At 42.8% G+C, this 13027-nt stretch overlaps 1 protein-coding gene across 1 annotated transcript in view; it reads right to left on the bottom strand.

Annotated features, from left to right (window-relative positions):
* Nucleotides 1-9898, bottom strand: part of TRIM24 (tripartite motif containing 24) — a 55001-nt gene extending 45103 nt beyond the window's left edge. The window contains exon 1 of the mRNA XM_063133343.1: nt 9468-9898. Coding sequence (XP_062989413.1) covers nt 9468-9849 — 382 coding nt within the window. The 5' untranslated portion in view covers nt 9850-9898. The remainder of the gene's footprint in view (nt 1-9467) is intronic.
* Nucleotides 9899-13027: the final 3129 nt, after the last annotated feature.

The following is a 13027-nucleotide window of genomic DNA, read 5'->3' as shown; positions in this document are numbered from 1 at the left end:
TTTTAGATTGTAAGCCTCTAGGCAGGGTATCACTGTTTTATTTGTATATTTTGTACAGCACCAAGTACATTGTTGGTGCTATATAAATAATAATAATAATAATAATAATAATAATAATAATAATGATGATGATGATGTTACACTGACCACTTTTCAGCCCAATGGTGAAGGGACTTGTGAAATTGCTGATCTAACAAAAATGTTCCCATCTGAATTATTTAGGGGTTGATACTTGAAATCGTTAAATAATATTAACTGGGTCCTGAAGAAGCTGCAAACTGTTATCCTGGAACTGAAATACGCAGCTGCCCTAATAAAGTCTTGAGGAAACCCATATGGAGACTCCAGTCTCCTATTTAAGAAGACCTCAGACTTGTTCCTTAATTTTGCTTTCTTGCAAACTCACAGGAGGGGGTGAAATGCTTTAGTTCAAGGCCTTGCAGCTGTTGATAAAAATGGAGAAGAGCTTCAAGACATGCTCAGACACTAATTAATAGCTCGTGGCCAGCACCTGAAATGACAAGAAGATGGAGAATTTCTCTGCTTGATGACTATTGGTTTGATAAGTCAAATAGTATTATTGGAAGACAGCGAAGATGGCCTTGAGATTAAGGAGATGTACTGTCGGGGGAAGCTTCAACCAACTATTACACACAGATAGGGAAGTTTCAAATGACCCCAAAAGAGATTATGGAAGCTTCAAAGAATCCCAAGAGAAATTGTGAAAAACAACGTTCCAAACATGAAAGAGCAAAAAGAGAAGATACTAGGGACAGGTGGATACCTCCCTCCAATTGACAGATGGGTGATCCCACAACCATTGTAGTCCTATCTCTGATCAGAACAAGGATATATAACCTCATGAAGGGAGGTATCTCAATGCTCCCGTTCACACAAGCAAAACAAGCCATTGTGGTTTAAGGCTGTTGCATTATTTGAGGGTTGTTTCCCCCTCAAACAAGTCATGTTGCCTAGGTTCAGACAACACAACAAGCTGCATCTGGGTGAATAATTAGGCTACTGGCACCCTGCAGGCATCACTGATTTAAACAAGCCACAGTGGCTTTCACATTCACTTCAGATCTGATCTTCAGTAGACCATCTTATTTGTTCATTTATTTGTTTGATTTGTATTCCACTTTCTAAGTAGCATCTTTAAAGTAGCTTACAATATACATTTTTTAAAAATCCAACTGACACAGCAGGAACCACAAACTCAAAAAACAAAACTGAACACCACAATCAGATCAAGTTGAGAAGGAGCCAGCACCTGATGTTCCATTCCACAAAGCAGTTGATAACATTTGGCCATGTTTGTGTGTGTTGGGGTGGGGGTGGGGGGAAGAATCCAACTGGAATAGGCCCTGATGTTCCCTTCGGACCCAGTGACCTGGATAACCGAATATCTTGCCCTTTTTGTAGTTTGAGCTAATTTAAACCCCTTTATATTTTTGGTTAACTCCTTTAGCTCTCACATATAAAATTGACCCCTTAGGTGATGAACCTTTAAAACCAACCTTAAGGTTGTGGTTAAGGAACTTTAGTTTCTCCCTTTATTTCTCCCATGCCAAAGGTGGCAACATGTAAAATAAAGGCAATGAGAAGGGGAGGGAAGAACTGTTCAGTTACCAAGCACTAATATTAATCCAATAAAGGCCAACAAAAGAATGTGAAAAGGGGAAATTTAAGTGAAAAAAAGAAAACTGTAAGAAAAAAAATCATGAATGTTTTAAAAATAAGACTAAACAGTTATTTGAAAATATACTAACAGAGTGACAGTACCAAAAAGGAAAGTATAGTTAAGCATAGTGAAGGAAAATAAAAGCACTGACTGGGTTCAGATGACCAGTGTGGGAAACAATGCGACCGGGATTATCCTAATTACCCACATCTCATCGCAGGTTTCCGTGTTGTCAGAACCCAACCCGTGGTGACATTTCACCCACCCTACAACCCCTACTGCAAGTAAAGGGTTGTAGAGTGGGCGAAAAGTCACCACAACCGTGGTGTGAGGCAGGTTTGGACAACATGGCAACCTGCACTGACGGTAAGGGAAACAACCAACACCATATTGCTTCATCTGAACAACCTTACTGTAAAATACACCATTAATAAGAGACTGGAGAATTCTACTAAAAGTCCACATCACATAAGGAAAGTTGGCCTTGCTGGCTGAGGCTAATGGGAGTTTAAGTCCAAAATGTCTGGAGGGAACCAGGATAAGGAAGGCTTCAACAGATTGAGGGAGTTAAGGTTGTTCATATTCAGAAAACAGAAAGATAAGGTGTGTACATTTAGATACTGTGAGTAGAACAAGGGAAGCATTGTAGAAGAAATAAATTATGGAAAGGAAGATGATAAAGATAAAAAACGAGAATATACATGTTTATTGAGCAAAGTTAAAGAACAAAAATGTAGAAAGGCGTGTGAAATGTACTGATAAGAGTAGCTAGATCACACAATATGCCCCCCCAATCTGCACAGAAAAATAACACACCTTCATATGTTAAAAGGCTTACGGCCCTTTAGACTGTTAAGCAAATCATCAATTTTAAATAGGCAATTTGATAAATGTGCTAATATTGCTTAGGCAACATTTCAATGTAATTATTTCAAGTTAAGTCTTTACATAACATAACATGCTGTCATAACGGAAAGGTCAATGCCATTTAGCAAAGCATCAAGGGTTTCCACAAAATCTCTCAACTAGTGAGCAGCCTCTTTCATAGTAAGCACAACTTTGTTGGTGTTTATGGGAGTCTATTTTAGAATCTACCTGGACGTAGTCTATTTTAAAACCCTACCCTATGGTTATACTAATTTTCTACACCTTCTAGGGAAGTCTCACTTTTAAACTGTTTAAGAAAGGATGAAACTAAGCTGTGTGCTCCTATAATAGCAAATTAGAAAAGTTAACAGAAACGTACTAAAATACTTTCCCATGGCATATACCCATTATTTTAAAGCCTTTCTCAAAAAGTCTCCACTGGTATTATCATACATTCTGTCCCCCTGCTCTTTAGTAAGCTCCTCATTCTAATATCCCTTACATAGAAGTTGAGAGCAGCATTATCCCTCCACCACAGCAACATATGTGTATGAGAGTTTCAACTGCTATTATTCTTTTCTTACTTTACTATTTATGAAGACAGATGGAACTAAATTGATCAAGCCAACCTCCAAACAACTTTAGGCAGGTGGAGTATAAATATTATAAACAATATGATACATGAATGCTCATTCATACATACAAGTTAAGAAGTCACAAATATGCATATATTAGCCACTGTAAAGTACAAGCTAGCACTATTGCTGAATTTTGCTCACGATGAAGATACTGGTACAAGCTTGGAAGCTTTGGGAGAATACATTTTCCTCTTTAAGGTAGTGCATATTGGCAGTGACAATGTTACCTGATAAAAGACAGCTAGGCCATGGCTAGACCAGGCCTATATCCTGGGATCATCCCTGTGAATCCAAATGACACACAGGGGATCCCAGGAGCAGGCAGGGATGACCCCTCCATTTGCCTGGGATAATCCTTAGGTCTAGCTAAGACCTATGTCTCAAAATGCTGGGAAAGTTTGATCTTTAAGAAGCTGAAAAATAAAAGTATTTTTTTCAGAATCTTCAACATTTTGCATCTAATGTAAATGCTTTCCATTTTTTCCCCATATTTTCCAGTGACAAATGTTGTGCCAGTCCACTTTTAGCAACAAAACAAAGAGTGAAACAAGAAAAGACATATTGTAAGGAGTCTGTAAGGGAAGAGGATTAGAGGAGTGCAGACAAACTCGCTAATCCCTTTATCACCTTCCATAGTTGTATGGCGTGGATCTTCAGATGAGTGTGAATGTACTTTTCGAACTGGTCTCACAGTTCTGTCTCTTAGATTTCCATTGCATCACCATGATAGTACCACATACTGAACAGCAGTCATGGGGATTATGGATTTGTGGACTTCTTGAAGGTGCACAGGAGCATACTGCAGCCACCATGCCAATGTCTATCTCTATATATAAAATGCTTGAGTATGTTTCCATAAAGGCTTCAGCTGATACAGGTTGCTAAGCGACAGTAACAACATGTAACATCACCTGATACAGGTTGCTAAGCCCCTCGCCCAACTCCTCCGGGCTTTCCAAGGTAATCCTACTCCCCTTTCTGCCTCTTCACTCCCCCCACCCATGAAGGGGGCAGCGCCACAGTCCGGAGCATGAGTGAGGCACGGCCGGGGCCCTTAGTGGCTGGCTGGGAGGCTGCTTGTCTGCTGCGAGCCCAGGCCCCGGCCTAATCTTATGCGAGCTGGGCGCGCAGCCCAAGGCTGACAGGAACCCCGGGGAGAGGGTCTGGATCATGAGCGAGGCCGGGTGGGAGGCCGCTCACCTACTGTGAGCCCAGGCCCCAGCCTAATCTCATGCGAGCTGGGCAGGCGGCCCAAGGCTAACAGGAACTCTGGGGAGAGGGGGACACCTGCTCCCCTTCCCCCCAACCTCCCTGCCCCCCAGGTCTGCCAGATGGCGCTGTATCAGCAGCCTCCAAGCAGCCCGCTCCCCCGCGATATTTAATTCAAAGTGTTTTTTTTATTAAGGACTGTAAAGTCCCAAATACTATTGTCTGCACTTGTTGGAGACTCCCTCAACCGCACAATATAGATGTGTAACTGTATTTTAACTTTGCTGTTTTAAATTTGTATTTTAAATTTGTATTTTTGCATTGCTGCTGCTTTTATCTTGGTTGTGCTTTTATACTGTATTTTATATTATGGATTTATACTGTTGTTTTATACTTTGAATTGCCTTAATTTTGTAAACCACCCAGAGAGCTTCAGCTATTGGGTGGTATAGAAATGCAATAAATAAATAAATAAAATTCCCTTTTTAAAAAGTCTCTCCCTCCACACCCTGTATACTTTAGGCTGTAAGGTACTTGGCATCAGGGAACTGTCTAAATGAACTCTGTAAAGCACCATGTACACGATGATGCCATAATAGCAAAACACCACCAACAGTCAAAGCATCTGTAAAACAGTGAAAAGTGACAAAGATGAGCTGTCAAAAGAACCAAATATTGGATTGTTTCCAATGGTGTCATTCAGACAGTAAAAAAATTCTACTGCTTGCAGAAACCGTTCTTATCCTTGCACAAGTGTCAAATCCAATAATTGATTCTGCTTGCGCAAGTTGTTTCACAAGACATTTCACAAGCTGTTCCTCAAATCGTTGCACAATTCATTACATCATTAGAAATGTTGTTTGTGTTGCACAACTAATTTCAATTACAGGTTTACACTAGTTGTACTAGTTCTGCATTATATCCAACAACATACTAGTGAACAAATACAAGAATTGGTGTTTTTAGGATGTTTTTAACAATGTATATTATGTTTTAATTCAGTTTGATGTATTTGATCTTTTATTGTTGTTCCCCGCCTCAATCAAAATGGAGAGGCAGTAAGAAATATATTTTAATTATTATTATTACTCTATTAGCGGTTGCACAACCACAATGAGAACTAACACTAGTGCAATTTGTCCTACACAATTTGTGGAATGCCTAAACAATGGCTTGCACAAGGAAAATCAAAGCATTTGAGTTGAATATTGCAGGAGGAGACGAACAGGGATTCTGCAAGCAGAAGAAGCATTGCGCTAGTGAAATGACACCACTAGGTACAACCCATTGGCCTGGCTCACACATAATGCTAACCCATTGTTTATCTAAAGCACGGTTTGTTGCTGTACCCAGGGTTTTTCTGGGAGATGATCGAACTAACAATGGTTTGTTTTTCAGTCACTAGGTTGTTTCCATCCTCCTTCACCTGCTCCTTCCCTATATCCCAACTGCCTTTGTGACACTGCAGTACATGGAGGAAATTAGAATGTGAGCCTAAACCTGTTCTTATAAGAAGGTAAGGGACAGAAAAATAGAATGTGGGCTTGACCTTTATGAAGGCCAAGACAGAGAGATAACTGTGTTGTAACTAAAAATGCTTATGCTTCATGCTGTTGCACCATGTCCTGCTTTATTGGTCCCTGGCTGAAGGCTGGTTGGCCACTGTGTGAATAGAGTGCTGGACTAGATGGACCCTTAGTCTGATCCACCATGGTGCTTATGTTCATGACTCTGCATAAAAGACCCTCCCCATGTTGGAGCGGAATGTTTAGAAGTGATAAGGAATTGCACATGTTATTATATTTATTTATTATTATATTTATTTGTATCCCGCCTTTTGCCTAATGCTGGGCCTCAAGGCGGCCTTACAAAGTTTAAAATATACATGGGGGGGAGGGGGAAACAAAACCATAAACTATTAAAAAATACACAACAAAATTATAAGACATTAACATAGATGGAGGGCTGGATTATTCTCCAAAGGCCTGCTTGAACAAAAAAGTTTTAGCCTGCTTCCGAAAGCCCATCAAGGAGGGAGCCAGCCTAGCTTCCCTAGGAAGAGAGTTCCAGAGCACCGGAGCAGCCACCGAGAAGGCCCTCTCCCATGTTCCCACCAAGCGTGCCTGTGAAGAAGGTGGGACTGAAAGAAGGGCTTTTCCAGAAGATCTCAAAGCACGGGCAGGCTCATAAGGGAGAATACGTTCTTTCAAATAACCTGGACCAGAACCATATAGAGCTTTATAGGTCATAACCAGCACTTTGAATTGTGCCCGGAAACAGACTGGAAGCCAGTGGAGCTGTTTTAACAGGGGAGTTGTGTGCTCCCTGTAACCAGCCCCGGTCAACAATCTGGCTGCAGCTCTTTGAACCAGCTGGAGTTTCCGAACACTCTTCAAAGGCAGCCCCACGTAGAGCGCGTTACAGTAATCCAATCGGGATGTAACTAAGGCATGTGTCACCATGGCCAGGTCTGACATCTCTAGGAACGGGCGCAGCTGGCGCACTAGCTTTAACTGTGCAAATGAACTCCTGGCCACTGCCGAAACCTGGGCATCTTGGCTCAGGGCTGAATCCAGAAGTACACCCAAGCTGCGGACCTGCGTCTTCAGGGGGAGTGTAACCCCATCCAACACAAGCTGAATCCCTATTCCCTGATCTGCCTTTCGACTGACCAGGAGCACCTCTGTCTTATCTGGATGTTAGCCCTACGCCCTTTTCAGCATAAACAAGATATTGCATCAGACTGTATTGGATAATACGAAACATATATCTTGTATTTAATTGGCCCCTGTATTTGATTGGTTGTAGATTTCATATTGTAATGTAAAGATTGGTGCGTTTTGGATCCTTTACAATAACTGTATGTTACCCCTATAAAGGTTGTGAACCACCGGAAACAAGGCAGTCTGACCTTGCGCAGATTCTGTGCAATCGCCACTTTTGCCATTACTCGTAATAAAGTTCTTTCCCTAAAGAAAGGAGATGGTGTCTTGAGATTCATTGACCCCCACTCAATGATCCTAAAAACAAGGAACAGAATTTCCTCAACAAGTACTGGCATGTAAAGAGGCTGTTATTTTGGTTTTTAACCACACTTGCCCACTGCCTCTGTAGCCTGGTGAAACACTTCATGATCAAACCACAACTCTGGGTCCACATATACTGACAACTCTTGATTTAAATAACCCATAGTTAGCCAAAGGTTCCAGGTTTGCTTGTAACGACAACCCACAATTCAACAAATCATGGTTTGTCATAATGCGTGAATCAGGTCGATGTAGCAGGAAGTAAACCATGTTCAGATGGCTAAACCACCCCAAAAAAGCCACAGCTTATTTTAGAAGGATCACCAGAAGGTAGGCACCTTCAGGCCTTGCTTCTCCGTAAAACTCAAGAAGAAGAAGTAGGTAGACACCCTCCAAAGTAACAATACATAGATTGTTCAAAAAACATTCTAAAAGTTCCTGATGTATTTATGGACTAGCAAAGGGAGCAATGGAAGAAAATGGTTACTAAAACAGCAAAGAGCTTTCACTGTTTGTAATGCTATATTATTATGGTGCTCTTGAAGAAATGTTAGGCAGATCAAAAACTGAATTAAATTAAGGATGTATAAAAATGAAAATATATCACTAGTAGAAATTCAGATGCAAATATGAGAATAAGGAGCTAAGACCTATAAACATTGCTTGAAATAATATGATGTATAGGAAGCATGATACTGATGACACATACAGGAGTCTCAAGGAATACTGAAAAGAGATGTATATATTATTATGCATACAATAACTTTATCAGACACAGACTATTCACTGTCAGTACATAAAGTAGACCACCCTCAAGCTTTTTCTTTTTCTAAAGAAAATTCAACTTTCTCCCACACACATTTCCCTCTTATCCTTACTATAAGCCAGGTATCAGCAACAAAAGTTGGATGCATCTGTCAACCAGAAATAAACACACACACACACACACAAATATCTCTATGTAAGTTTTTTCAGCAAACAGTGGCATTCCTCTCCTGACAATCTGAAAGAGACAAATTCTAAAGAAACTGAGAACTTGTGAAGAGACAATGCCTCACTTCAAAGTAAACTATTAAGAAAAGCCATACCCAGATGAAATACACCAAATGTAACGGACACAGACCACCAACACCCATTTCATAGAACATAACCAAGACTCCATAATACAGTTCTAAAAAGTTCTTTTTAAAAATTATTAGCCCCAACATCTTCAGAAGGGGAACTAATATTGTCAATAACTGGTTTTTAGACCATGCTATGAAGCCCAAATATTTGACTTCGACAGAGATAAGCTCCATGGTCCAGGGGTTCACACAGATTTCCTGGCTCACACCTATACAAAAGACAGGATGCAGTGCATAAACAATGGGAAGTTGCAGTCAATCAGAGTTTCCCTTCCTAAAGGCCAAGTTCCAATTTTAAAGTATCCCACATTTAAAGCCCCACAAGTTTTCCTATACGGTCACAAAAATCCTATCTCTGGTGAAAGGCAGAACTTCTCTGTCTTCCCAGTAGGAGCCACCATGACCTTAAAACGGCCACAATCACACCCTATTGTTTATTTTTCACATTCCAGCTCTCGGGATGCCGCGTCTGCTGCCTCTAGGTCCTTTCCTTGCTGCATCTCAGACGGCGTCCCTGCACACTTTATGCATCTGATGAACCTACCAAAAGCTCATGACACAATTAACTTAGTTAACAGCTTCTCGATGAACCAGTTACGGGGCAGCCCCGAAACCCATTTGAAACGTATTTATTGGAAATGAATGCTTTCCCCGCACCTCTCGTTTCTCATGCAACTGGGGTTAAGGGGAAAGGCTTCCACAACAAAGGGTGATACCCAGACCAGGTTTAGCCCCGGTACCTTTTTGCCAATTAAACGTCGACTACACAGTTTATCACCGTTACTCTTCCGATACCAACTACGGAGCGGAATTGCGAAGCCCCCCCCCAACTCGTCGCCCCCCTCCCCGCTAATTCCGGTGCTGCTTCGGAGCAGTGAAGCTTGTGCTCCTGAAGACTGACGAGGCACGAGGGTTTTCTTACCCGGGTTGCAATGCAGCGGCGAGGGCGGCGTGGAGACGGGCGACGACGGGGCCGGTGAAGGCTGAAGCAAGGGTGGCGGGGGAGGCAACGGTGGGTCTTTGGGGCCGCCGCCGCCCGGCGAAGGAGCAGTAGGAGGCGGCAGCATGAGGTAGCGGTGAGGCGGAGGCAGGCAGCGCAGGCAGAGCGAGTGGAGGCAAGGCAGCAGCTTGGGCCGCCGGCTCTGGATATGTTGCCCGCACACCCCGCAAGTGTCCAACAGGTTGACCCGCGACTCTCCGTTGGCCCGGTCCGCAGGGCCTTGCCGGCTCTCAGCCTCATTTTCCCCACTCATGGCGACTGGACCGGCCAGGCAGGGCCCCGGTCCCGCAGGAGACTCATCCATTGTTTGGCGGCAGCGGCGGCGGCGACACCCGGCGCAAATCGCCTCTCCCAACAGCCGCTTCCCTCCCCCGGCGCGTAAGGGAGCCCCGCCCCTCAACGGTGGCTGGCGGCGGCGGCGGCCGCTGCCTTCCCCGCAACTATAGTGCCGCCGCTCTTTGACCGAACCCGCAGAGGAAGTCGCTCGCGCACGGAGCTGCGCGCGACCAACGGGCACCCAGGCCCCGCCCCTTTTGCTTTCCCCTCTCCAGTGACAGAACCACAACTTCTCTCCTCCGACGCCACGCCCCCTCGCCTCTCATCGCCCGGGGTTAAACTCCTCCTCCTTTCTCCTCAGGGCTCTGGCTCCTGTCTGGAGAGCGGAGCCCCACGCGCTCTGGCGCATCGCAATTCAGCCAGGCCGCAGCAGCTCGCTCTCGCGCCCTTTCCCAAAGGCCAAATCCATCGCTGCCACAAGCTCAGCCACGCCCCTTTCCTCTTTGGCACAGAGCGAGGACCCGCCTCTCAGCCTCCTAATGTTTCCTGGTTGGTCAATTTTGGCTCCTCCCGCTACTTCCTCATATAGTCGGCTTTTCCTCACTGGTTAACAGGCATTATAAAAATCAAGCCCGGAAGTGAAAGGATGTTTTTGTGACCAAGGTTTTCTGGAGGCAGCATACTGTCTCAGGCTTTAAGAGCAATGCTGTAGAGTATTTTTTTTTGAAGAGGGAAAGGGAAGTTCTCGATGAAGCTGCTGGAAAGCTTTAAAAAAAAGTTTGAAATCTTGTACTATTATCAACCAAAGCTGCCCTGTATTACTTAACATTAACACACTATGAATTCAAGCATGTATTTGTTTTATTTATATCCTACATCCGTCTAAGGAATTCAGATTGGTGTATGGTCTGCCTCCTGATTTGTCACAAGAGCCTTGTGAGGGAGCCAGTGGTAATAATTTGTCCCAATGAGCAGGAAATTGAATCCAGATTTTCTTGTCTGAGCCTGCACTCATCTTGCACACCACACTGGCTTTGACCATTTACTCCTCTGAACAGGTGTATATTTTATTTATTTTAGTTACAATGTTTATATGCATCAAAACAGATTCTGGAGCTGTGAACAATGAGACAAAATGATATAAAAAGAATAAAACAAGATATAATTATTTCACACACACACACACACAGAGTGCCAATTAAACTGGCTGTTCAATCAAGGAAAGCTTCAAGAAAAAGCTGTTTTCAGGAGGTGCTGAAAACAACATAGTGGCCTGCCTAATCTCCAGAGGCAGAGAGCAGGAAGGGGGCCACCACAATGAAGGCTCTTTTTTGGGTGGATTCCAATCAGGCCATAAATCCATGTGGAACCACAAGGAGCGTGCCCTCTGATTACCTCAGCAACCTGGCAGGTTGGTAAGGGAGAAGGCACTTTCTCAGGTGTATGTTCAGATTGGGTTGCAGGTCAGTTCCCTGCTTTGTTGAGAACTATCAAGTTTATTGTTGAAAGGGGCAGTCAGTATTAAATGAATGTATATCTTTCGGTTTACTTATTTAGATTTTTCACCAACCTTATTTCCAAAGTAGAGTTAATTTAGTTTGGAGCCAACCTATTTTAAATCTTGTTTTCCACTGCATTCCTTTCCCCTACATCTTTAAAACAACAACACACACAAAATATATCTCCTCCATTTAAAAGACAAAGAGATAGGAAAACTACCCAAGGGGAAAACTTAATGGCTATTGTAAGACACAATGAGCAATTTGTAGTCCATCTGTAGCTGCATAGTTGCAAATGGGCCTCGGGTATTACAGCAAGCAACCTTTTGGTGGAATCTGATCCTTTGGCGGGGCGGGGATGCTACAATAGGGTTACCATATGAAAAGGAGAACAGGGCTCCCTTATCTTTAACAGTTGTATTGAAAAGGAAATTTCAGCAGGTGCCATTTGTATATAGGGGGAACTTGGTGAAATTTCCTCTTCATCACACCAGTTAAAGTTGCCCTCTTTTAAATCTGGTCACTCTAGTATAGCTCCTGCAGCTTTAACAACTAACAGTTGACTGCAGATTTAACAGTCAACTTCCTGACTGTTAGAGCAGTATGGCAATGGAATCAGTTACCTAGGGAGGTGGTGGGCTCTCCCACACTCGAGGCCTTCAAGAGGCAGCTGGACAACCATGTGTCAGGGATGCTTTAGGGTGGATTCCTGCATTGAGCAGGGGGTTGGACCTGATGGCCTTGTAGGCCCTTCCAACTCTGCTATTCTATGATTCTATGAACTTCTGTGATGAATTTATTTATTTACTTATTTTATTACATTTATATACCGCCCCACAGCTGAAGCTCTCTGGGCGGTTTACAACAATTAAAAATAGTAAACATTAAAAGTATACAAAAATTTAAAAAAACATAAAAACAGTATAAAACAACAGTATCCATTTAAAAAGAGGGAATTTCACCAGGTACTCCATATATACAAATGGTACCTGCTGAAATTCCCTTTTCTATGCTACTGTTAAAGATACAGGAGCCCTGTCCTCCTTTTCATATGGTCACCCTATGCTACAAGCAATGGAAAAACTGAGTTTCCACTTACATGAGCCTGATATCAATCTCCACCCTCCCTCCCTACATATTTCATCTGTAAATCCAATATTTAAACATTCAAGGGGTAAAATGTATAGTTGATTTAACATTGGGTTTAATAACATAAGTGCCATGCTGGATCAGACCCAGGGCCCATCTACTCCAGCACTCTGTTCACACAGTGGCTGTGACCAGGGACCAACAAAGCAGGACATGGTACAACAGCACCCTCACACCCATGTTCCCCAGCAGCTGGTGCATACAGGCTTAGTACCTCAGATACTGGAGGTAGTACACAACCATCAGGGCTAGTAGCCATTGATACCCTTCTCCTCCAGGAATCTACACTGCTGAGTATGTAGATACCAACTTATCTAGGAGTAAGCAACTTTGAACTAAATATGATTTATTTCTGAGTAGGCATGTATGAGGATTGTACTGTAAAAATTATTTAATCATTTTAATCATTTTCAAGGTTAAAGCTAAGGAAGCATGCAAGGTATTTTTGACACAACACCAACAGGAAGAAATAGTTGTACAATTTTATTTAATGGTTGCACAGTTTTATATGGATGCCTTCTGGCATTTTTATTATGCTGACAGCTTTCCCTCTCTAAC

This window comes from Elgaria multicarinata, chromosome 9 (genome assembly GCF_023053635.1).
Source record: "Elgaria multicarinata webbii isolate HBS135686 ecotype San Diego chromosome 9, rElgMul1.1.pri, whole genome shotgun sequence".
NCBI lineage: Eukaryota > Metazoa > Chordata > Lepidosauria > Squamata > Anguidae > Elgaria > Elgaria multicarinata.
Note: the sequence above shows the minus strand (reverse complement) of the source record. Positions and strands in the feature narration are given on the sequence as shown.